This window comes from Falco peregrinus, chromosome 2 (assembly GCF_023634155.1).
Source record: "Falco peregrinus isolate bFalPer1 chromosome 2, bFalPer1.pri, whole genome shotgun sequence".
Classification (NCBI taxonomy): Eukaryota; Metazoa; Chordata; class Aves; order Falconiformes; family Falconidae; genus Falco; species Falco peregrinus.
The window spans coordinates 126,226,819-126,250,280 of NC_073722.1; the positions used below are offsets into that span (position 1 = coordinate 126,226,819).

The following is a 23,462-nucleotide window of genomic DNA, read 5'->3' on the forward strand; positions in this document are numbered from 1 at the left end:
TCTGAAAGCCCCTAGTACTTGATTTCCAATCCCACATCAAGAATTAGCTCACCATAGATCAGGTCTGCTGGTAATTGCTGTTCCCCATCTTCTAGTTGTACAGTGAGGTATCTGTCTAACTAGGGTCAAATCTGGAACGTTCCTCCTCAGGCAGGGAGTACGTGCCCCGACTGTTCCCTCCAGGGAACCTGAGGGTCACACAGCAACTACCAAAAGCTGCATGCTCACATGCTCCTGCCTGCCCAGCCTGTGGCACGGGCTGCTGCAGATGCTCCTGGGGGTCCTTCCTCTTCCCCCGACTGCCCACCCTGTCTTACCCTCGGGACTCCAGATTTCAACTCACGTACACAAACAAGACTAATCGCTGTGTTACTTGGTCAAGGGCTACCACGTATTAAATCGGTACAACTGTAGCATGTAGTAGCACAGCCTCCTGCTACATACAATCAGAAACCACAGAGCAACTCCACTGTCTTTAAAAGCCTGTAAGGAGAATAATGCAGGTTTTCCTGGGGTAGTAGCAGCAGTGAAACACATGGTGTGCACCATGATTTTGCTAACATACCAACTCCGGCTTCAAGCAGCCATATTAGGGACAAATCAGAAGAATACATACTACGAAAGTGAAAATTTAAGGGAGGAAATACTGACTTAGCAATGTTTCCCCTGTTGACTGTTATTCTATTCTGTGCTTCATGCCAGAGACAGAATCATGTATTTTTTATCAGGCGTAGAAGGTGAAGGAGGGAACTAATTGTTGAAAGGAGAGGGGATGGCAAGAGAGTTGCAACAGAATATTTTATTGCTGACAGAGGTAAAGATGCTGGGTTTGGCAGACCAAAGAGCAGAGGGATGCCAAGCTGCAGCTACGAGAGGCTTTCCTGACTTCTGTGTAATGCTGCACAAAACCCCAGGCTTCCTTCTTTCCCCTCTCTTCATTCTCAACGTGAATACTTTCTGTTCCTTACAAAACCAATCTCTTCACTGTGTAGGCAGACACCAACAAAGAGAAGCTGCTCATCCTCACACCGCATTTATTGTGCTGCCACTGTTACCCAAATACCTGAGGCTCGAGGGAGGGAGGCAACTTCTACCACACCAGCACACTTGCTCAAACCCTCCCTGCTCAGATCCTGTGAACAATATGGAAATCCAGCATCAGCAACGCCTCCTCCTCCCCAAGGAATAAGCAGCTATACTTGTGAATAATAATACAACATGACCAAATCAAGCTGCAGGTTTGTTGTGAAGCTTCAGAACTTATATAAAATGTGAAGTTCCTAGTGCTGGGGAAGGACTAGAGCACAGATCTCCTCTTTCTCTTTAACATAATATATGGGCTATGTAACTTAGCCCTAAAAATCTCATGAGTTCCTGGAAAACAGCAGCACTGCCACAGCTCAGGGGAGTCCTGGGTGACCATGGCGGTCAGTGAGCTCTCGCCCCCCACGTGAGTGCTTTCACAAAATTATCCTCAGGGAACACTTTACTTGAACATCTGTATTAATGATAAAATGAGAAATGGTAGTCACAATCCTGCTAACAAAGGGCACATCTGGAAAGTAAGCATCCTGTTTATATCACTCCATTCCTTTAAAAAGTTCGAGAAATGTTTGCCTTCTATTGCTTTCAGCCAATTCTCTGGAGTAGCAAGATCCTTTTTTTTTTGCTGTCCCACTTTAGTAATATTCACATTTCAATACTGTTTAATGTGCAGGGGTTTTTTTGTCTTGCTTAAATTCCTGAATATAATCCTTGCTATGAGGGGTGTGTGGATTTTTTCTTCCCTTTAAATTCAAGTATTTAAGATAAAGAAGATGCTGTTTACCAAACATTATCAATGTAGCACGTAGGGAATTCTTGACCTAAACTGTATTTGCAAGCATTGCAGCCATCTCCATGTGGCAGCACACATGACTATTTCTAGACCAACCTATATCTGGCAGATACCTACAGCAGGCAGCCTTGAACCATCACTTGCTATGTAGCTCTGCAGGTGGATTGCCTAGAAATACTCCAGCTGGCTTCAGGCAGAGATGACTAGAGTCCTCAACGAATATCCTATGAAAAATCATCTGATTATACACAGAATTAAAGCAGATTAATCTAAATATGCCAGTGTTTATTAGAGGCACCTATAGATCACATATAAACAATTCTGTCCGAGGTGCAATGTTTCTGTAATACTGTGGTTTTATCCTGCAATTTTTATAACAAAACACAATTCTTCACAGCATACCATGCTTACTGAAGGTATCGTCTGAACGGACACATGGCATGCTACGCTGCTGCCTCACATTGGAACACCTTCCTTCTGTCTCCCTGCCCAAAGGGAGGCAGGGACCAGAACAGAAGCATTATCTTCACAGGATGTTCTGCTCTCCAGGGCGCTAGCAAGTCTTACATAACTAGTTCTCAGTCACATCCAAATGCAAAGAGGAATGAGCAATCAGCTGAACTCTAGTGCTAATCAAAGTAATTTCATCAGCTACAGCCTCCTGAAACCAAATAAAATACACATACAGTGGACAGCACATGAAGGAGGGAGGCAGCACTGTACAATTATTGCGAGGATGAAGATCATCTGGCAGAATGTTTGAAAATAAACATGCTCTCACCTGCTAGGGCCACAGCTTCTGCCTGGGCGAGAGAGGCAGCACCCACTCAGACCAGAGCTGAGCCAGGTAGGTGCCCTAGCACAGGCAGAGCCACGCACCCGCCCCACGGGCAGCACGAACGCTACAGAGATTCCACGCAGCCTCACAATTAATTACTGCGTCTACCCTTCACTCAGCATCTGCCTGCCTGCTCACAGAGCATGCCCCTGCAGTTGTCATCCCGCTCAGAGCCTTGTAAAAGGCCACCTCGGAGAAAGCGCCGCCGCCGCACAGCAAGGCGTGCTCTCCACAGCTCAGCTCAAACCACCGCACCGCTGCATCAACTAAACGCTAAAAGACCATCTCTTGTCCTGGAGTATGCAGATAGCAGTCTTGTGAATTGTTTAGACACATTTACCTGGAAATGCAGAGGGTCAGGGAAGTGGAGCAGGCTGTAGCGTTAAAGAGAACTTGGAACCCACGCCACATTCACGCTGCAGTAATAGTTTTTGTTAAACTTTGTTTGAAACTCCATTTGTTTCAAACATACATGGCCAAACTTTGCGCCAGCAGAGGGGGGAAAGGACATATCTGTACTGGTATTTAGTATGTTACAAGAAAGTATTACTTTAGCTTCTGATATGATGACATGTTTGTTCCCTTTATGGTGTGACAACTCGAGCTACTGCCTGTCCCCTCCCTCAGCATCATTCACTGTGCTTTCCTGCTGAGGCTGCTCTCTCCTCCCTCCTCATGTGCACCACCTGGTTTTGGAGCCAGTGAGTGAAACAGTAGAAAGAAATCAAACCACAAAATTTAAAAGACACTTTTTTCTGTTGTTTTGTTGTAAAGCACAGCCTAACAAATGAGTGAGACAACAGAGCATGGGAGGGAGCAATACAACGGTGGCAGGAGCAGGTATGGTGCAAGGAGCCCACCCAGACTGGTGGACAGAGTGAAGGATGGCATGACACTCCCTGTAAATTATACATGAGCCTACTCTGAAATGTACCCGGGGCTGAAGCATCAGCCATAGAGAGGCATGCATCAAAAATAGGCTTTTCAAGAGTAGCTTTAAGATGAATAGTTTTCATTTTCTTTGCTTTCCAAAATCCTCTTAGGATGTTAATGAAAATATATTTATAAAACTAAACCTGACAATACTAGATCAACAGTGGGGGAAAATTCCAACAAATTCAGTATTATTCTCCATACTGAAATGGAAGAGATAAAGCAAAAATAAACACCCAAATAGACAAGATCCAACTTCTACAAGCAGTTCAAACAATTTCGTATTGGCGTATAATCGTACCTGCGATTAACTGTGCATACCACTCCTAATAATTTTATTTTGCTCAACTAATTGCACCCACAAAACCACAGAGTCGTATATATGACTACACAAATTTATCTGCAATTACTTACCTGCTTAATTATTTATTTTAACCCTCACAAACTACAGCTTTGGCTAAGGGCATCTTTAAAAACCAGGGCCCAGTTTCAAAACCTTATCTCAGAAGGTGCCAAACTACTGTAGAGAATCACGGACCCACGACGGGAATAACCTGTCCTTTGTGGGGTTTAATACTTCTGTGCCAACCATCTGCAGTGCATCAGTGCATGTGTTAGGCTCGGAGCACGATGTATAAGTTAAAGCCACCAAAACCTACTTTAAATTTATTTCTAGAAAAATTCTGTGTCTGAAGATTACCCACAGCCTGGTTTGACAACGGACGGGAACGGTCTTGGACAAACCCAGTTTGATCACAATCTAAAGCGAACAAGTTGAGGGTGAGTACGAGTGTGTGCAAGCATGCTCTCACCTGGAAGCATCAGACAGAAAACAGGAGTGCACGTTAAGACCCTTCAGCAAGCAAAGCAGTACCTTCCCCAGTAAAGGTATCAGTGAGGTCGGAGGGCTTTTACCTAGACCACCAAACACCCTGGAACCAGGAACTGCGACGTTAACGTGACGTGCAGCATTGACAGCCAGCCAACCACCCAGGGCCGGCACCCTGACGGGGCATCCCCACCACAGAGTTTCAGAAGCTAGCTTTCATGCAAGTCACATCAATTAATGAGATGATACGCCGGTCTCCAGTTAATGCAGCATGTTTTTGAAGTACTCCAGGATAAAGCATGAAGGGGGGAAGGAGCGGGGGCGGGGAAGGCGTGTTGCTGAAACCCAAAAGACACAGCCAAGTTCAGAAGTACTCACACTGTCCACTGCCAGAATTTTGGCCCAGATGAAGACAAGGAGTGGTCTCAGCTCACGAGCTGAACTCTGAAGTAGCTTCAGCACATACGGGAAAATGCCGACAGACAGGGCCTGGGGAGCCAGAGGGAACAGCAAAGGCTCAAGAGCAGCTCAGCTGCGCGCAGGGGCAGAACCAAGCGCTCCGAGAAGATGCAGTGTATTTAATGACACAGATGAGAAATCTGGTACAAAACAATTTCATACGTTTCTAGTAAAAAGGGGATCCCTGTGTACTAGTCTATTGTTCATTTTAATCTTGGATGTCACCAGGTATTTTCAGACTCATTTGGTCCGTGGAGACTCAGAGTTAATCTAGCACTAGCTTTTACTCCTTACAGCCTGTGCTATTTTACGCTTCATGATATGTTGTGCTCTTCTCAGATGGGGCCATTTGCTCTCACAAATAAACATATTGCAAAAGCTCAATAATTACAGCCCTCCCACTGGAAATTAAATAGGCCTTTTGCCTTACACAGACTTGCTACCAAGCCGTTTCCATGGGATTAGAGACTACGCTAACAGGAGGACGTGCAACACGTGAAGTCTTTGAGAATCCCACTGTGATTGCCGATACCCTTCCAAAGCACAACGTAAAGGAAACGTATGGCAGGGGACTGCACTTGCAGCGCTGGGTCTCAGAGGGTTACCACCCACACAGGCGGGCAGCAGCCGAGCATCACCCAGGGATATGGCCAGCTACCTTTATAAAACACGTAACAGCCAGAGCAAAGGCTGCTGCGGCTGACCTGCAGCTATGTTTTCATCCTCGAAGTTTTTAAGACCCACCCTGGATTATAATTACCTTTAATGCATACTTTCTTCCTACCACTGAGGGCTAAGCTGTCCGGGAAGGCCTGCAGAAGGGAGTCTTGGCTGAGATGAAGGAGGAAGGTAAAGAAACCCACTAAAAAGCCCCATTACTGAGCTATTCCACAACCAGCTGGTGTTCCTCTTCATCACTTTTATCAACAAATAGCTGCATTTACAAGAGTGTTTTAAACTGCTCCTCTGTTTAATTCTTTTTTATTATGTGCACTGTGCTAGCCACACTCCAAAACACCGAAGGCAGCTGCCACCTTCTCAGAATAGCTTATAAAATCCAGAGACCAAACAGTTAAAGAGAATGATGCAGCCAGTAGGCTGAGAGAACAGATGATAAACATACATGCTATTTTTCTGTATTTATTTTACGTGACAAAACTTCTTATTTGTCCCAGATATTTCCTCCTGTTTTGTCCCTTACAATATTTTACACTAAACTATTCCCAAGGAACTCTCTGTTGTAATGCAAACGAACAGCTATTCGGCCATTTTGATTAATACAAACCGCTTTTCTTTTAGGGATGCTTGCTCCATTTCACACACATGAACACAAAAAACACTGGTCGTTTGTCAAATCTGCGGAGTATCTTCCACACCTTCCTTCCATAAATCATCATTTGTATTTATTGCCTATACTGAGATACTTTCAACTTTCACAAGACAATACGCAACATCCACGCACCAAGCTAACTGCCCAGGGACCCAGGTCCAAAAATCTTCCCAGCAAATCAAGCGCTCGCAGCCGATGTACCTGGCTCAGCAGCACCTGCAGGAGAGAGGTAACGGTTATTGCTAAAAAGAACAAAGATCTTTGTGATTGCAGAGCAAAGGTTAAACACACCCCAGGATCGTTGCATCACTTTAAACAAACTATTGGCCTAAACAAAAAAGCTGGAAGACAAACCCTGGCTGCTGTAAACATTCCCCCCACTGAACAGTGTCAGCAATGGGTTAATGCCCCTCCTGGTAACGCTCTTCAGGAAGTTTCTGCAGACACATAGAATCACAGAATGGTCTGGGTTGGAAGGGACCTTAAAGATCACCGAGTCCAACCCCCTGCCATGGGCAGGGACCCCTCCCGCCAGCCCAGGTTGCTCCAAGCCCCATCCAACATGGCCTTGAACCTGCCAGGGATGGGGCACCCACAGCTGCTTTGGGCACGCACTTACAACTGTTTCTGAAGGAAAGCAGTTATACTCAGTCTCCACATCACTGCTCCGCTGCATCCTGTTCTGCTGAAAACCCCAGTGGTTCCTATGCAGTATAGCTCTGCTAGATGGAAGCAGCCCCTATGGATTTCAAATACTCTCATTGCCCCACCTGCCCTTCCTCCAGGAAAGCAGGAACACGGCTGTGGCTGCAGGAAGGATTCAGAGGTGAGCAAAACGCCCAGGCTCCCATTACTCAAAACTGCTCAGAAGCAGAAAAAGAGGCTTTGCTTTCCTTGGCAAATCGATATAAGAGACTTAAGAGGGAAGCAAAAGGTCACATTAGTCATTAATAAAAATCTCATTAAAACAGAGTCTGACAAGGATAATGAGGTGGTAGTTTACTGGCTTATACCTACCCTGGTGTGAAATATTAACAGGCAGACTTTCAGTTCTTAATCTCCTTAACAGATGTAAGATATTGGAATGCAATGTTTAATCCTCAGTTTAAATTGAGTAACATCCCTCAAGCATAGGTCTCAGGGAAAGAGACTCGTTGATTTAGCTCCCTATTCCATCCTTTTCTCAGTGTTTTTCCACACTGCATATTCAAATTAAATTATTTTTCATGTTTAATACTGAAGAATAACTGAATTACTTGGCTCATGTCTCATACTACAGATGACTTATATTAGATACTGAGGTTGTGCAGAAAAAGTCCAGAAGACAACAACAGGAGGATGCATTAACTGCTCCAATCATTTCACCTCTGAATATCAGGGCTCAGATCTCAGGACAGGTCATCCTGCCCTAGTTGGCACCAGCCTATTCCATAAATTTACTACAGAACCTGGCACGATTAACAATGTGCTTTAAAGATGCCCATCACAGGAATAACAGGGGCAGCTGTTTGAGATTAAAGCAGTAATAGAAACCAGGGCAAGGTGGAAGCTGGGCCAGGGCTGAAACAACAGACAGGAACATGTGAGGAACAGGGTGCTTGCATGGACAATGGGAGGTGTACAGATTGGACAGTGCTGCTGTTATCTGACCTCAGAAAAAAACTTAAGTAAATCCACAAATTCTGTCATAGCCAGGGAAATTGTAATTGAAAAGGATTTCCAGGTGAAGATACAAACCCACATCTCAACACTGCTAGCATCCCACAAGGACCTTTAACCAAATCAAATTGTGTCTTACTTTAAAAGCTTGGTTTCATTATTTTCAGAAACCAAAAATGCCATCGCTCTCTCTCAGGTTTTCATATTCCACTTCCCTAATTGATTTGCACAATAACCTGAAGCAAAAAATGACACAAATTCTAGAGACTTGGATGAGGATATGGGGAGTCTATGCACAATTTATGAACTTTTAATGAAATTATGAAATTGCTACACTGTGCCACTATATGCACACAGCACTGCAAAAACATCCCTCTCTGACATTTGTCTATCATTATTCTGAAACAAAAGACAGAGAAGCTAATTATGTCCACGCACGCAAATTAGAGATTAACCAGGATACAAGAAGGTAATTTAGAAGTTACAGTCTACATTTTAGCAGGAATCTCCTAACACATGCAGGATGGAAGGAGGGGACTGCAGCAGTGGTCTCCCATGGCCTTCTGTGGAGTAAGTGTGACTCTTGTCTACAGGCACTGGAGGTGGCATGGCAGGAGGTACCTCCACAAGGATCGAGCATCTGCTGCTCAGGCTCGTGCAAGCTGTGTGTATGCTGACTTCTCTCTTCTCTGCACCAGGAAGCCACCCATGTCCAATATACCCCATGCACAGCAAGAATTCGAAATGGAAAGCAACTTCTTGAAGACAATTACAAAGCCATTTACAAAGGACCATTTCCCTGTCCTTGACAAATCCAAGCTTTGCATGGCTGGCATCGTGGCCCTGGCACTCAAATACTTTCCTTCCCCAGGGACACATCTAAAATGGGAAAACAGAATCAGCGTTTGTTAGGCTACAGCAGTGTAGTCTAAGCAATCCCAAGGGGACAAAGCAAAAAGACACTCAAAAGGGGTCTGAAACACATTTCTTTGCCTCTTGTAATCAGTTGGTCTCCGATTCAAAGTATCTCAAATCTGTTAACAAGCAATCTTACTCCACTACACAATTAATATGCTTTAATTACAAGAATTATTACGTTGTCCTAGCTCATTTTTGCTCCAGGAAGGAAAGCAGGTTCCTTCGCCAGGTGACCTCTCAGTTCCACTGCAAGGTTAAGCTACCTGCAGAGCCCTCTGGTGCCAAATAATTCACTGGAAAGCAGCAAAGTTGGTTCTAGAGTAGAAGCCTGCCTTCTCCTATTGCAGTGACAGAGATAAACAGTACACCTGCTTATCCAACCAATGTCCCAAGGCTTGGGAGGCTCAGGGAAATTACGATTTGGTCTTACACAGATCGACGGTGCCGTCAGTCACAAAACAAGCTGGTAGCTAACAGGGAAGGTGAGTCTTCTCACATTTAGTGAATGAAATCACATATCCTTATACAAGTGACTGGACCTATGTTCTTTTAAACAGAAAGACTTTAAATTTTGCTGCCTGGTAGAGAAGAGACCACAGCTACCTTGATGAGGGTTTATATTTCTGCCAATACAAACTCCTGGGGAGGAGAGGGCAAAAGCAGATCACAACTGCAATATGTGCCTTGCCATAAAACATTACTTGAAATGAAGTGTTATGTTTCTCCTAGGTTTACTTCTCCTTTATACATATGAACTTTGTCTAGTCTGAGCAAATGCCTACCAGAATTCTACATTCCTTCCAGGCATGGTGTTCAGAGACTTGTTTCTACATTCTTGCAGCAAAATTTCAGCATCACATTAAAGGGAACACTTTCCAGGCAGTACCAGACAGACAAAGAAGCCATTTCCGAACTATTTACACTGCAGTAACTTCCACTTTCTGAAAACAGAGAGAAGATAAAAGTCTCTGCCTGACAGAGCTGGCATATAAAAGGAGATACTACAGCAGAAAACAACAAAGATGTGCTACTCTGTGAAAAAGTCTTGCTACTTCAGAGCAAAAGAGGAAGCAGCAGAGCCTGATACTGTTGAAGCTGCAAATGGACTACAGTGGGAAGTTTTGCTCAACAGAGAGTGAAGGTATGGAGGAAGAAAAGCACTTTGTCTTCATCTGCACAGGTCTAGTAAACATGCAATCAGCTCTAATTAATCCCGAAGGAGCCCACGTAATTTATGTACCCAAACGCCATCTGGTTGACAGCACAGCACTCTGCGGGCAGGGAGAGGCATGCACAGACACCCAGTGTCTGCTGCGGCCGAGCTCCTGGCAGCCTCGGCGGTGCTGAGCCCCTGGCTGCTCACCTGCAGAACAATGGGAAGCTGCTCCGGGGGGTTGCGGTTCTCCACACCCATGGTCAGCCACACCTGGAAAGCTGTCAGCTGCTCTGCAAAGAAGGGACTGTGCTGTTGGAGCAAGAACAGGAACGCAAGTTCGGTTAAAAAAAAGCAGCAAATAGTTTTGGCACCTATGGACTCACACAGTTTATTGTTTCCAGAACCTATACTTTTTAATTGACACACGTTTGTCTGAGTCTTTTTAAATGTATAAAAATGTTCCAAAGACTGACCAGATACAATTCTCTTTAAATATGCTGGCATTCTCCAATATAAGCATTTGGAAAAAAGAAGGAAAGAGTAGAGAAACAGGAAAAGATATCACAAAAGGTCTTAGGCAAATCTGGTAGATCTTTTTCACATGGGAAGCAGATAAATCCACTGCTGTTCTATCTGCTCTGCAGGGATAGTTTCACTCCTGTAGCAGCACACACAGTGCTACCTCTGCACAGTCCACTGAGAATACAATCCAACAACAATGAAAAATATGTCCATCCACATCTCAGTCTTCCCTGGCTGCAATAAACCTCTCCTACAAACAGGTGGCAATTCAGATGTGCGCTGGTTTGGGCTGTAAGAAGGCTGCCCCTCCTATTTATCAGGTTTTTAATTCAAGCCTTTTACTTAGTGATCCATCACTTCTGACACCCGTAACACAGTAAAAGGACTTCATATAGGTAAACAAAAATTAGAAGATTTACGTAAGATATTGAATCCACCCATTTAATTAGCGGTATCCTGGTAGTGCAGGTAAATGAGCACAAAAATAACGTGCAGAGTGCTACAGTATTTAATAGACCTCACACTAGTGTCCTACTAAAGACACGAGGCATGGGCTAACTCCCATCAGCTAACACCCATCAGTTGTGCTAGTAGTACTGAAGACAGTAAAATCATGTGTTATTTTACAAAATGCACCTGAATGGCATCCAGTAAATACAGAGGATGCTAGCTCCTAGGATCTCTAGGCATAAAGGAATCTGGTTTAGGGGACGGCAAAGAGAAAATACCACGTACTTTGAAAAACATATGACGTAACTATGGTCTTATTCTAACAAGATGTGTTTGTCTGGGGGTGCACCACACCGGCTGATGACATCCAAAGTGTCCTTGGTGAGATGTGACATCCCACAGTACATATTAAGTCCCCGGAGCCTGCCCAAGCGTGCAGAGAACTCTTGTCTCCCGACACCAGTGGGGGCTGCCCCACCATCTGCAGCATATGCCCCCAGCGCTCTGCTCCGCGGCGCACGCTCGGGCAGCCCCTGGGCACAACAGCGCAGGAGAAGCACTCCTTTTGCCATCGATCACACCAAGCATGGTACGAGAAAGTACTGACCAAAGCACACAGCAGCTTCCAGTTTGAATTTTACAGGGAAACAGCAGTCAAGGGAGAAGGAGGTAGGGAAGGGGTGGGAGGAAGGAGAGTAAACCCACCCAAACCCGCCAGAAGCACAGCTGCTCCCCTGCCATCCCCTGCACGAGCACTGCGAGCCTGCAGGCCCTTCTCCATCAGGTTATCCTATTTTCCAGGTCTGACCAGGAAAGAACACCTACAGAACAAGCAGAAGTCAGACACTGGTGGTTTATAAAGTGCTGCTGAAACAAAACAGCCCTGAAGAGATGATCCATTGCTTTATCCAGGGCTAGGCTGGACCTGCAACGGCAGCAGCCAGCACGGCCCTGAAGGACCGGCAGCAGGTAACCCCTGTGACTCACCCGGGCATCAGCCCAGACACCAGTGGCTGATCCTGCCAGCCTAGTTCTGGAACAGGCTGCCTGGGCTCCGCAACGCCCCTTCCCCCCACGCTGGACTGAGCAGCAATTCCTCCCAGGATTACTGCTGGCCAGCAGCAGCTAACCTTCTCTGATATACAGCGCACTGCTCGCTGGGCATAAATCTAGAGGTTTGAGGGAAAAAAGTTGATTAGAACACAAGGAATAGATCAGAGATGTGCAACTGTCTGCCTGCTCCAACCATTTGTCACGGCATAGAGCTAAGCCTCTTCCACTCCCCCAACCTAACAGCCAAGTCTCCTGCTCCTGTAGGTGTCTCACAGAGACATCACCAGGTTAATACAGAATCACAGAGAGGTTGGGGTTGGAAGGGACCTTAAAGATCACCTAGTCCCGAGCCCCCCGCCACAGGCAGAGACACCTCCCACACAACTGGGCTGCTCCAAGCCCTGTCCAACCTGGCTTTAAGCATTTCCAGGTACTGGGAGGTGCTATAAGGTCGCCCCAGAACTTCCTCTTCCCCAGGCTGAACAACCCACCTCTCTCAGCCTGTCTCCATAGAAGAGATGCTCCAGCCCTCTGAGCATCTTGGCCTCCTCCGGACTTGCTCCAGCAGGTCCATGTTCTTATGTTGGGAGCCCCAGAGCTGAACACAGTACTGCAGGGGGGGGTCTCACGAGAGCGGATTAGAGGTCTGTCCCCTCTTCACAAAGCAGGCACAAACCTACACGCTATTAATCATGCTGGATTTTAAGTGCAAGCGTAAGGAACAGCTCAGAAGAGAACTTGAGCCTGCCTTTAAATCTAGTGGCCAGGCTAGCTTGGAAACTCACAGCATTCAGGCTCCCAGCTGTTGACAACACATCGATAGCTCTACCCACCTCAAGTTCTACCCAAAATATGCAAGAAATTACACTTGTCAGGCTTGAAAACCTGCTTGTAAATTGTTTCCACCTTATCTTGAATCAACTGCTAGTTGAGAATGACCACTCTTACTTGCTGATCTCATTTAATCCTTCACAAATATGTGCCTCCTCTCATCCCCCAAATACACAGAAATTTGCTAAATTTCAACTCCCTTGACACTGAATGCCCAGATGAGGTCTAAGACTAATCAAAAAGCACCCACTGACATTGTTAGAGACCTGAAATAAAAATGAACATGATCTAGGAGAGGAAAAATTATATTTGTTTAAATTTTAATATACAGCACATACAGAGAGGAAAGAAAGGGGTGGGAGGATAAAAGCCTTCAGGCATCTTTATCAACCTCTAGCCTCACAGAAGCCCACAGTTCTCTCCTCCTGTACTTGGCTCTTTGGAGACTGCCTGCAATCACAGCCAGAAAACCTTTTGAAAGCTTGGAAACATAAATAAAATGCAGGAATGTTACTGTAAAATTAGAGAGAACACCACAGTGGAACAGGTACCCAAGACTGTACAGTAATTATTGAAGGCTCCGCTCATGAAATATCAAGGAATATAAAGAAAAATGCATTCTGACTAGAGGAATTTAAGCCAAATATAATATTAAAAAAATATTTTTTTTGCTCTCTGAGATTAAATAAAGTAGGAAAAAACCCCCAGTGACTCATATTAATGATACTATGCTTAAGAAAACTCTTTAGACATATCCTCAACCTCTATTTTATGTTTATTTGAAAATTATCTTTTCATAGAGTTATTTTCACATTGAAAGTTATTCATTTCAGAACTAATGCTGGTATGCTGGGATTTATTTTTTTGTGTGTGATAATACTGTTAGCCAGGACTGAGCACTCTGAACTTTTGAGTCAGGTCTCAGGCATCACTGCTACTGGTAGGAGTTTCCCCCTCACCAACAGCACAGGCTGAATCAGACATCTCATACAACAGTGAAGAAAGTTGATTTTCCAGTTATCCCTATAAGTGAGGCGAATAGACTTTTACAATGTTCCAGTAAACCCTTAAACTGCAACAATTCCGGACTCAACAAGCAAAAGCGATGAGCTAAACTGAGGTTCCAAATAATGGTTAAACTGGGCACACAACAGCTCAAGATACTATCCAACTTACCCTAAAGGCAGTTCCTTCCTCTATAATTGTAGGTAACTGGGAAAGGCAAATATCAACTGCAAGGTCCCATGCTTGCCTAGAGAAAAAGGGGAAAGAAAGAGGAAAGAAAAGTCATTACAAAGTTATCTGTAAGCGTATCAAGGTCAATTTAAATTCTAATCATATAAGTATGTGGACACAGCAGCATTGTCCGACTGGCTTAGAAACGCTTAATATTCCCTTTCTTTAAAAGGCAAGCATAATATATGAAAACTATGCAGAAAAACAGTGAGAAGGTCTAGTCCAGCACCCTATCAGGCTGACTAATAAAATGTGAGTGAGGTAAAAAATCCCCAGCTGAAGTTCACAGAAACTGTTCCTCCCCCTAACACAGAAAGAAGCCAGAGTGAACTGAAGTCTTGTTATATACCTGTGCTCACGCAAAAACTAGTAACTTTTTTTTTTTAAAACTAGAAAAATGAACTCAATCCTGGGTTGCCTCCAAACCATAATCCTTCAACACACACCTCTACATGCATCTGAACCCTCGCTCACTCTGTATTCAAGTCCATCAGAACAGCTCGGGAAGATGATCCTGCTGAGAAGCCCTCCAACTCACAGTTCATGGATACACCTGCCCCAACACACTCACTCTCCTCTTCCTCATCCTCGAGAGAGCTAGTTTTCTCAGGGACGTGTGCAGTGACACAGTAACTCAGTCTCCATTAATCTAACCGTGAGTTGGGTTTTGTGGGGCAACCTTGTTCAGAAAGATCAGTTCTATGTGACTCACCCTTAAGGATGGAGTGAGGTACACTAAACTAGAAGAGAAAGTATTTAAAGATTTCAGTTTTTACACTTATATACTATACTATTTAATGGCTAAAGCATTGTAACTTACAATATTTTAGTGTAACAGCTATAACGGGACATAAGTTACATACAGTGGCCAAGGAACCTCTTGTAGCTGATCCAGTGCAAACAAAACGTGCAAACAGTCTGCTTCAAAACGCTCACAAAGTAAAAAAAGACCAAACTAAAATAAAATGCATTTGGTTCCAAAGTTCCTAAAACACCTCTAAAAAAGTGAAACAGTTACTCTTCACCCCAGAAACTATTAGCCCTCTCTATCCACAGGCGTTCCATGCATTTTACATTTTAACATACGAATTTATGCACTCCGAAAGGCTAGTGAGTTAAACCACCACCCACTGTGTTTCTTACACAAAAGAAACTAATTTACTCTCCAGACACATTTGCTCTTCCATGGCTTGTGGCCATCATGTGTAAACATCAATAGGCTAAGCAATTTTTCTTCTCCTAGGAACATTTGCAGACACAAGGCCATAGGTGATAATCAATACAGTTTATTTTAGTTACCTGCTCTAATAAGTTCTTAAATCACCCTGTTTTGAGTCAAACAAAGCCTTCCATTAGAACAAGTGCTGAGCAAAATCTATCCCATTTGCCTAACTGGGAGCTGTCTCAACTGAAAACAATCTCTCCAATTAGATGAAAAAATAAACTATAAGGCTCTTGCATTTTTTCTATGGATTCAAGAAATGCAGCTTGTTTTAGTCGCCCAGACCTCATCCCCCTGCTTTACAGCATTCACCTTCCACTTGACAATATGCTGCCAATATAATTAAGAGGTAATCAAGAGATAATCAAAGCACAGGGAACAAACACTTCCCACATGCTCAATAAAGACCCATGCTAGAGACAAAGTGTTTACACAAAGCTGATGAGAGGTATTTATTCCTGGTTGAGGCAGAAGCAAAGTCAAGTTAGTGCAAATGTAAAGATAATTTTACATCAAGCAAAGAAGGAATATTCCTGACTTTCAGGTTTCTTGGAGGAATGGGCAATACCACTTAAAGCCATTTTCAAACATTAGAAAGTGTCAATACATAGTGCTTTTGAGAGAAGTTTTACTATGCGGGAGAAAAAATGGTTTAGAGATCAGAGACAACTTAGTCTTATATTGGCTGCCTATAAAAAGGATTCTGCATGGAGCATTACACTGCAGAAGCACAGAGCTAAGATGCTGAGCTCCTCAAAGTAATTTTAGGTAAGAAGCACTAACATTACCATAAAAATGTCCAAGGCAGCCCTGCAAGGTCGAATCTCAAAGGTGCTAAATGTCAGCAGAAAGAACAAAAAAATTAAAGAGTTTTTAGTAGATTAAAGCAGAAAGAACAAAAAATTAAATAGTTTTCAGTAGATTAAAACAAAAATCTCTTTTTATGCTTCTAAAAACAGGCCATTAAAAATCAGTGTAGCCACACAGCCAATGTTACTCAATCTTTCAAAAGAGTAACCACCGACATAAAATTTTAACATTACCACTCATCACAACCTAGAGAGCTGCTGATTAACATCAACTATGTAAGATATTCTAATAAATTCAAATACTCCAAACGATTCCCCTGCCTCTCCAAACTAGCCCAACACACTGCTGCTGCTCACTCTCTGCAGGAAACTGACAACCTCCCACCCAAGAAGACACGTGAGCAAACAGCAGTTTTGCCCGAGGTAAAACTTCACTATTTCCAACTACTAGAACAGCTACACGCTGCTTGCAAGACTTCAGGCTGCACATGAGCTGCCACTTAGCTAACTCACTGCGTTGGCACAACAGACGACGGCATTAAACAGGCATTACAGTAATTAAAAGATTCAAAGCAAGCCACAAATGAATGGTAAAGGACTAATGCCACGGAGCACGTGAAGAAAAACAGATGGGGGAAAATACTTGTTACAGTCATGGTGAAAATAATGGCTGTCGGTGGTAGGGTGGAGGAGCAGTGATTGACTGTTTTAATATGCCAAAGAGAACTAGAAAGGTGGGCAAACTGTGTATATGCTCACTGAACTAATATTACGCTTCAGCACACAAACAAGAGATAAATTAGGGAGCAGCAGGGGAACAAGGATGAGTGGCGTTGCATCCTAGAAGTGGTTTATGAAAGCCAACCCAAGAGATCACTACTTCTCTTCCTTCTTTGTGGAGACTGCTGTTTGCAAAGGGCTTTGGAAGATTTGTGTCACTACATTAGTTATAAAAAGAGCTTGATAATACCCCAGCACTGTTCTTTCATCCCTCCTTACCATATTCTTCCAATAACACCAGATCCCCCCGCTGCAGCACGACGACACTATGATGTATCTGCTGGGTGATAACCTACTGAAATATTGCACTGTTCCAACCTCATTATGCTACTACAGAACGTGTTGATTTTTTTTATACTATGCTGTCCTAAACGCTCTACATATACAGCAAATTGATAGAGCACTTGCATAAGAGAGGACACCTTCTCTTTGTACACCTCAGTTAAGTTAGAAGCTATTATATACCTAATATACACATTCCTGTTGCCTCCCCCCAAAGGGCAATAACAACAAGCAATCCCATGCAGCGAGTGACTTGATGCAGTCCAAAGGATTTCCACCATACCCCACCCACCACAGGATGGCTGTTTGTAGGTGGTCTAAACCCAGCATGTCTGAGGCAGTAACTAGGGAGAACCTGGAAAGAGGCACTACAGGAGGTGAAGCTCAAGCTGCCCACCAGCCCTCAAACCACAAGTTCAGAAATTTTTTATAGGCAATCAAAAACCCAGCATGGCTATACTCACCCTTGTGCCTGTTCTGAGACCTGGCAACTTTTGTAGCATCACATCTCAAAAAAGGCAAAAACCTTTTACAGTGCTCCATGCCATGCAATACTCTCATTAAAGAAAAAGGTCAGACTCACAGACTATCAGCTATGTTAGGATGGGGCACTCCTTAGGTTCAGGTACAGAGAAAACAGTCTCATGTATTTCCCATATATATTTCAGAAGAAATATATATTAAATGCTCTCCTCAATTGGAAGATTGACTCAGTCAAAAAACAGGCAAGAAAGTGCTTTTGTTTATCCAAAACAAGCAAAGCAATGCAGCATGCCAACAGAAACAGTCTGCAACGAAAACAAGCCAACAATGCCTGCCTCTCCCTCTGCACTGATCAATCAGTCCAACAGGGTACTCAACAGACAAGATGCAAGCCATCATCCTGCAAAAGGATACTGCATTTCAGAACACATGAAAATTAAAAGTGAAAAGGCATTGCTCCTCCGTAATTCTACAGTAAAAATTAAACAGGGAAAGAGCTCCCCTGAATTGTGTCATTAACTCTCTTCTCCCACAACAGAAATACTCGTATTTGTATTTCAGTTTCAATTTTTCTTAGCTCTTCAGGACAAAGTCCCTATTCATAGCCCTCCCTAGACTCCATTTATCTCCCCCCCTCGGTCCAACACCCGCTTTCATTACAGTAGGACTATTTAAACTTTTAATAATTTAACATGAAATCATCCAGCTGCCTTTGTTTTCCAGAGGTGCTCAAAGTTTGAACTTTTAAGCAAAGAACAGAAGGCCAAGAATTCCAGCTTCACTCAAGGACCGTTTTATTCTGTGAATCCACGAAACGCTGGGCAGTCGCACTGTGCTCCTTGAACAGCACAAACGGAACAGGTTAGAGACGCGCCTCAGCCTTTCCTCATCCACACGTCCTGTGGTGTTAGCTGGCGGGTCATGAAGGCAGATTTTCTTACGCTCAGATTTTCTGGGCCGAGTCAAACTCTAACGCTTTTAATTTTCACGTCACATTTTATAATGTATTACTGATGTCTTTGAACATTATCGCTTCTGGGAATAGTTTGTATTACATCACACCACAAACAGTACTAGCGCAAATGAGTATTTCTTACTGGGACAGCCATGCTGAGGAGCAGCTAAAGAGGAGTTGAAGCCATCTGCACTCTTGGGGCTCAGGCACCAGGGCACCTGCTTGTTTTGAATTGTACTTCTGGAACTGTTAAATATTTCAGGCTTTATCAAGTATGGTGGGCAAGATTTTCCATGTTTGTTTTTTTCTGCGACTGTAACATACCCTGTTTGATTGAATTTTCAGATTCCAGCCTGAATTCACCTGCTCCACAGTGACACTGTGAACTCCATAAGCCTGCTTTAGGGGAGACAGCTGGGAAGCTGCTCAGACACGGCTATTTTAAAAAAATATTTATTGCTATGAATATTTGTTAAAACTATGAAATCCTTCTTTCTTCTGCCAGTGCATTCCCCTCCCCTAGCCACAACTTAAAGCACAAGCTTTGCTATTTTCAGCCTACATTTCTCTCCATTAAACTATCTATAGCCCATTAATGGGTCTTGGAGAAGTTAAGACTAACAGATAGACACACACACATACAAAAAAGAATCTGGTTAAATCAACAGTGTAATCTGAATTAATCTAATCCTGCAAATATCAAACAGTTCCAAATACCCTTTCAAACACTACTAAGAAACTAAGTCTTTCTGTGTAGCTCAAGGAGACTCATTTCTTTGAAAAATCAGCGAGCCGACCTGCATCCATTTCTGCAACACTCCCACAGTGTTCAAAGGCTCCAGCTCCTCTCTTACCTGTAATTGGGTTGCATATTATGGTTTTCTTTTCAGCTAGAATTTCAGCCTTATTTTATTTGCAGTACATTATGACTTACTTTCAACTAGAATTTCATGGTCTGTGTATACACTATTGCAATAATTTCTATTATGGACAAATCATAGCTCTTCCAAAGCATAATTAAGGTACTTCATTTTTAATATATGACCTATGTTAGGAAATATTTCCAAACGCGTTATTAGGTCTTTTCAAAGGCCATGAATATAACTTGCTGGCAACAGCAGTAATGTATAAGCCATAATCCATCACAACAGAGATCAAGATGCTGACAGAGCATCAGGCCTCCTATTCCTACTGCACAATAGACTGAACGACTCTCAAAGTTGAATAGCACAGCCAGTCAATCAATACATATTAATATTAATACTTTTATTATAGTAGCGTCTGCAGCAGCCAAACCTACAGTGTGAGGCACCACACAAATACAAACAGCCCGTGCCCAGAAGGGTTTACATGTAGGCAGGTAAAACTGAGAAAGGCAATAAAAGAAAGACACGAAGGAATGAAGTAACATGTCAAAGCATACCAGCCAGGGCAAGGTCACAGAGATCAGCTCTCCTGATTCCTAAATATGGTGCCCTTCTTGTTGAAATAAAGACTTGACAGCTTGTGGGTCAAATTTTCCCTAAAAAAAGAAGTTTTCACTTTTCCCCAATTCTTCAGGTAAAAAGGATAATTAACAGAAGAGGTTAACAGTGGTCTCCCAAACGAACCAACTAGAACAACTTAATAGGTCTGAAATTTAAAAAATTGTTTTCAAAAGGCTAAACCAAAAGCAGCAGAAGCAAGCTCAGTGCTTCTATTACAACCGTACCAGATGTGCAAATCACGAGACATCTGAGTGTGACTTAGGGAAAGTTATCGAACAAGCAGGGACAAAGGTAAGCAAAAAAGATAAAGAGCAAATGGATCAGATTTGATGTCTGAAAAGGGGCAGTTGTAATTATTCATGAGGTGAACTGATGCTTAAGTCAAGCATAAGGAACATGCTGCAGTGCCAGCCCACCCCTCCGGCACACCACCGCCTCGCTCGGCTCTTGCACAGCTTCCCCCAGGACCCAGCTGAGCTCCCTCGTCCTGCTGCAGACAGCAAAGTGGGAGGCAGCAACATCGTGCTCTGACCTCAGGAGCCCATCTGCATCCATGAGGCAGGAGCTGTTTCTGCTTTTTCCCCTCTCTACTGACTGCAAGATGTTCCCAGTAAGAGTTGCAAGGCTGGCGCAGAGCACCACGAGCACAAATTCACAGCTCTGCTGTGATGAGGAGGGAGATGAGGGCACTGTATGCAAAGTTCAGAAGAGACAGTGTGTATGTGGCTGCAGTCCCTGAAATGCTGACATTTACTTATGCCTCTTCTGCAAAAGATGGTGCAAAAAATGTACGGACATAAAATGAACAACTTGCTTCTCAAGTCAGCCTTCTGCTGGGATATGAGTTACATCTGCCTGTAGGTCCCATTTTTAGTCACTGGCTGCGAACGCGCAGCTTGTGTCCGTAACAGCAGGGAACACGCTCCTCTTGCGTTACCTTTGCGAACGGAGGAGCAAAGCCCAGGAAGCCAGATGAGCATCCAGAGGGTAATAAAAGAGAGGAGAATAATGCATATGTATACTGGAGAAGGTACGACATCACACCACCACTTTGGCCGCAAGGAATAGACCAAACCCTGAGCCAGGGACGCACACCCGATGCACACAGGTCCACAGTGCATGAGGTCCTGAAGCCACGCAGATAGATAAAGGCCAAAGAGCACAGAGGAGGGGAGGAAGATGACAAGGGGCAGAGAAGTCCCTCAAAGTCTGAAGTCAGATCCTTGAGGAACACTGGCTGATATACACCAGAGCCACTATTTGGATTAATTACATGTTTTTCACACTGTAGGAAAGAACCCTGGAGCTTCTCACCCACTGCTGGCAGATCAAGCTAGTGCTGACAACGTGGCAGCCAGGACTCACTCCCCAAAACACTGTCCAACATGCTGGGTATGAAAAATCTGTGAAAAGTCTCAATCAAACAGCAAAGAGGAAAAACTTGCTGTCTCATGCACCACGTAACAATGCAGATGTAGAGCCAACGTGATCGTCAGATCACATTGTTTGAAGTTTCCATTCTTTTCAACACTCCTCTGGCCAACTCTCCTGCCCTCCAGTCACATTACCTAGTTTATCTAAACAGTAAAATGGGTTTGGAGGTTTTTCAGATCAGGGATCCATTAGAAAATTCTTGAATGAAAGGCGACAGATAAGTGCAGATGATTATTTTTAGAAAAATATTTAAACGCGCTCTAAATTAGTTTCTAAATTTGTGCTTACTAAAAGTTCATAATAATGAACTGAGCCACCTCTGACAAAATTGGAATTTTCCCCTTTGCTAGATTTGCTTCAAACTGCACATTTTTTGGAGGACACTGAATAAAGCGTGTCAAGGGATTTTCTGCTCGCTTGCTGTCTACCTTGCTAGTGTTTGGGATTCACAAGGAAAAAAGCCCTGCACGTGACTTTTCTTAAGGAATTTCTTCTTCCCGGCAAATCCTAAATAGCAGCAACAATGCCATTATCCTATGGTACAGTCTGAGGGGATTCACAAAGGTATTAACAGCACCATTTTGTACCAGAAGAACTACAATACAAGCAAAGAGAATGTGTTTCTAGAATCCATCCTGCTACCATGCAGGTCTAAGAGGTACAGAATGGGATCCAGGTCATCTTAGTTTAATTCCTGTGGCTCAGCACATGGATGGCAACACCAATTCCAAGTCATACTCCCATAAGAAATGAGAAATACAGGCTTCTAACAGGCTGGCAACAAGCATGAATTCTATTCCCATAAAGAACTGGAAATAGAAGTTTTTAATACGCTGGAAAGAAGCAAACTATAAATAACTCCACAAATTTACTGGGTTAATTTCAATATTTCTGCAAAAACATGTTCCACGCTATGGCAACTGGAAAAGCACAGTTCTATGGCTCAAGCTCTGCCACATTTAGCAGCAGCAGCATCTGAAAGACACCATGGGAACTCTGGTGTTTGTTCCTACTCTTCACTTACAAACATCCCAGTCCCTCATGTGACACAATGATAAAACAATTCACCATATTTACAAATGACTAAAACAATTTTCCTCAAAAGTTGCTAATCCAAAGCACATAAGAACATTGTTTGCCACGTACGAACACACAGTACATTCAGCAAGGCTGCCCAAATGCTAATAATTCCATCCAAAGCCTCTCCTCTTGCCTCCATGCTTTTCAATAATTAAAGCAAAGTTGTATTACCAGCAAATGACTCCTTGATGACTGCTTGCACCTGCAAATACTGGCAGGGCTCCCTGCTGTTAGCTTGCTTCCACTTCTTAGAGAAACCACGCCATATAATTTGAACTCACTGATGCTGCTAGCAAGTTTTGCACTGATCATATCACTTCATACCTCCTCTACAATTTATTTTCCTCCCCAATTTTATTGGGGAAACTTATCAAAAGGATTTTGAAAACACAGGCAAATTAAGGCCACTCAGCCACCTTTACCGGTCATTTCATCAGCCTTTTAGCAAGTTACCCAGCGATTGTCTTCTCCTACAGGAGCCAAGTTAGCCTGTCTGTACTGGGTTTGTACTTAGCCAAATTTCGAACTGTCCTGTTCTTATTCATACTGAATAAAAGAATGAAAGTGCGCATTTCTGTTATTATTATTTTTACTACTATTATTCGTGGGACATTTGTTTCATAGTCAAAACCATATCTAAGAGCTTTTCGATAACTGTGCCACTTCCGCTTCCATTAATCATCTTAAAAGCAATAGTAAAAGTAGATAAACTCTGCAGAAAAAAATAATCTTCTACTTCAACAATGCAACTGAAGATTTTTTCCCTCAGGCACTGAGCCCTCCCCACCCTTCACGATCACAGGCGCCTAGCTTTACTCTGTGGAAATAAGGGTAGCAAACACCCAATTTCTTTTCTATTTGGAGTGGAAGGTTACATGG

The 23,462-nt window shown here is 43.4% G+C and overlaps 1 protein-coding gene across 4 annotated transcripts in view; it reads right to left on the reverse strand.

Moving 5' to 3' along the window:
• Positions 1 to 23,462, reverse strand: part of RPTOR (regulatory associated protein of MTOR complex 1) — a 159,127-nt gene that overhangs the window by 58,287 nt on the left and 77,378 nt on the right. For all 4 annotated transcript variants that reach the window (XM_005243961.3, XM_027796008.2, XM_055795269.1 and 1 more), the window contains 4 exons: positions 13,992 to 14,067; positions 10,167 to 10,268; positions 6,359 to 6,442; positions 4,816 to 4,926 (listed from right to left, as the gene is read on the reverse strand). In XM_005243961.3, coding sequence (XP_005244018.1) covers positions 4,816 to 4,926; positions 6,359 to 6,442; positions 10,167 to 10,268; positions 13,992 to 14,067 — 373 coding nt within the window. The remainder of the gene's footprint in view (positions 1 to 4,815; positions 4,927 to 6,358; positions 6,443 to 10,166; positions 10,269 to 13,991; positions 14,068 to 23,462) is intronic.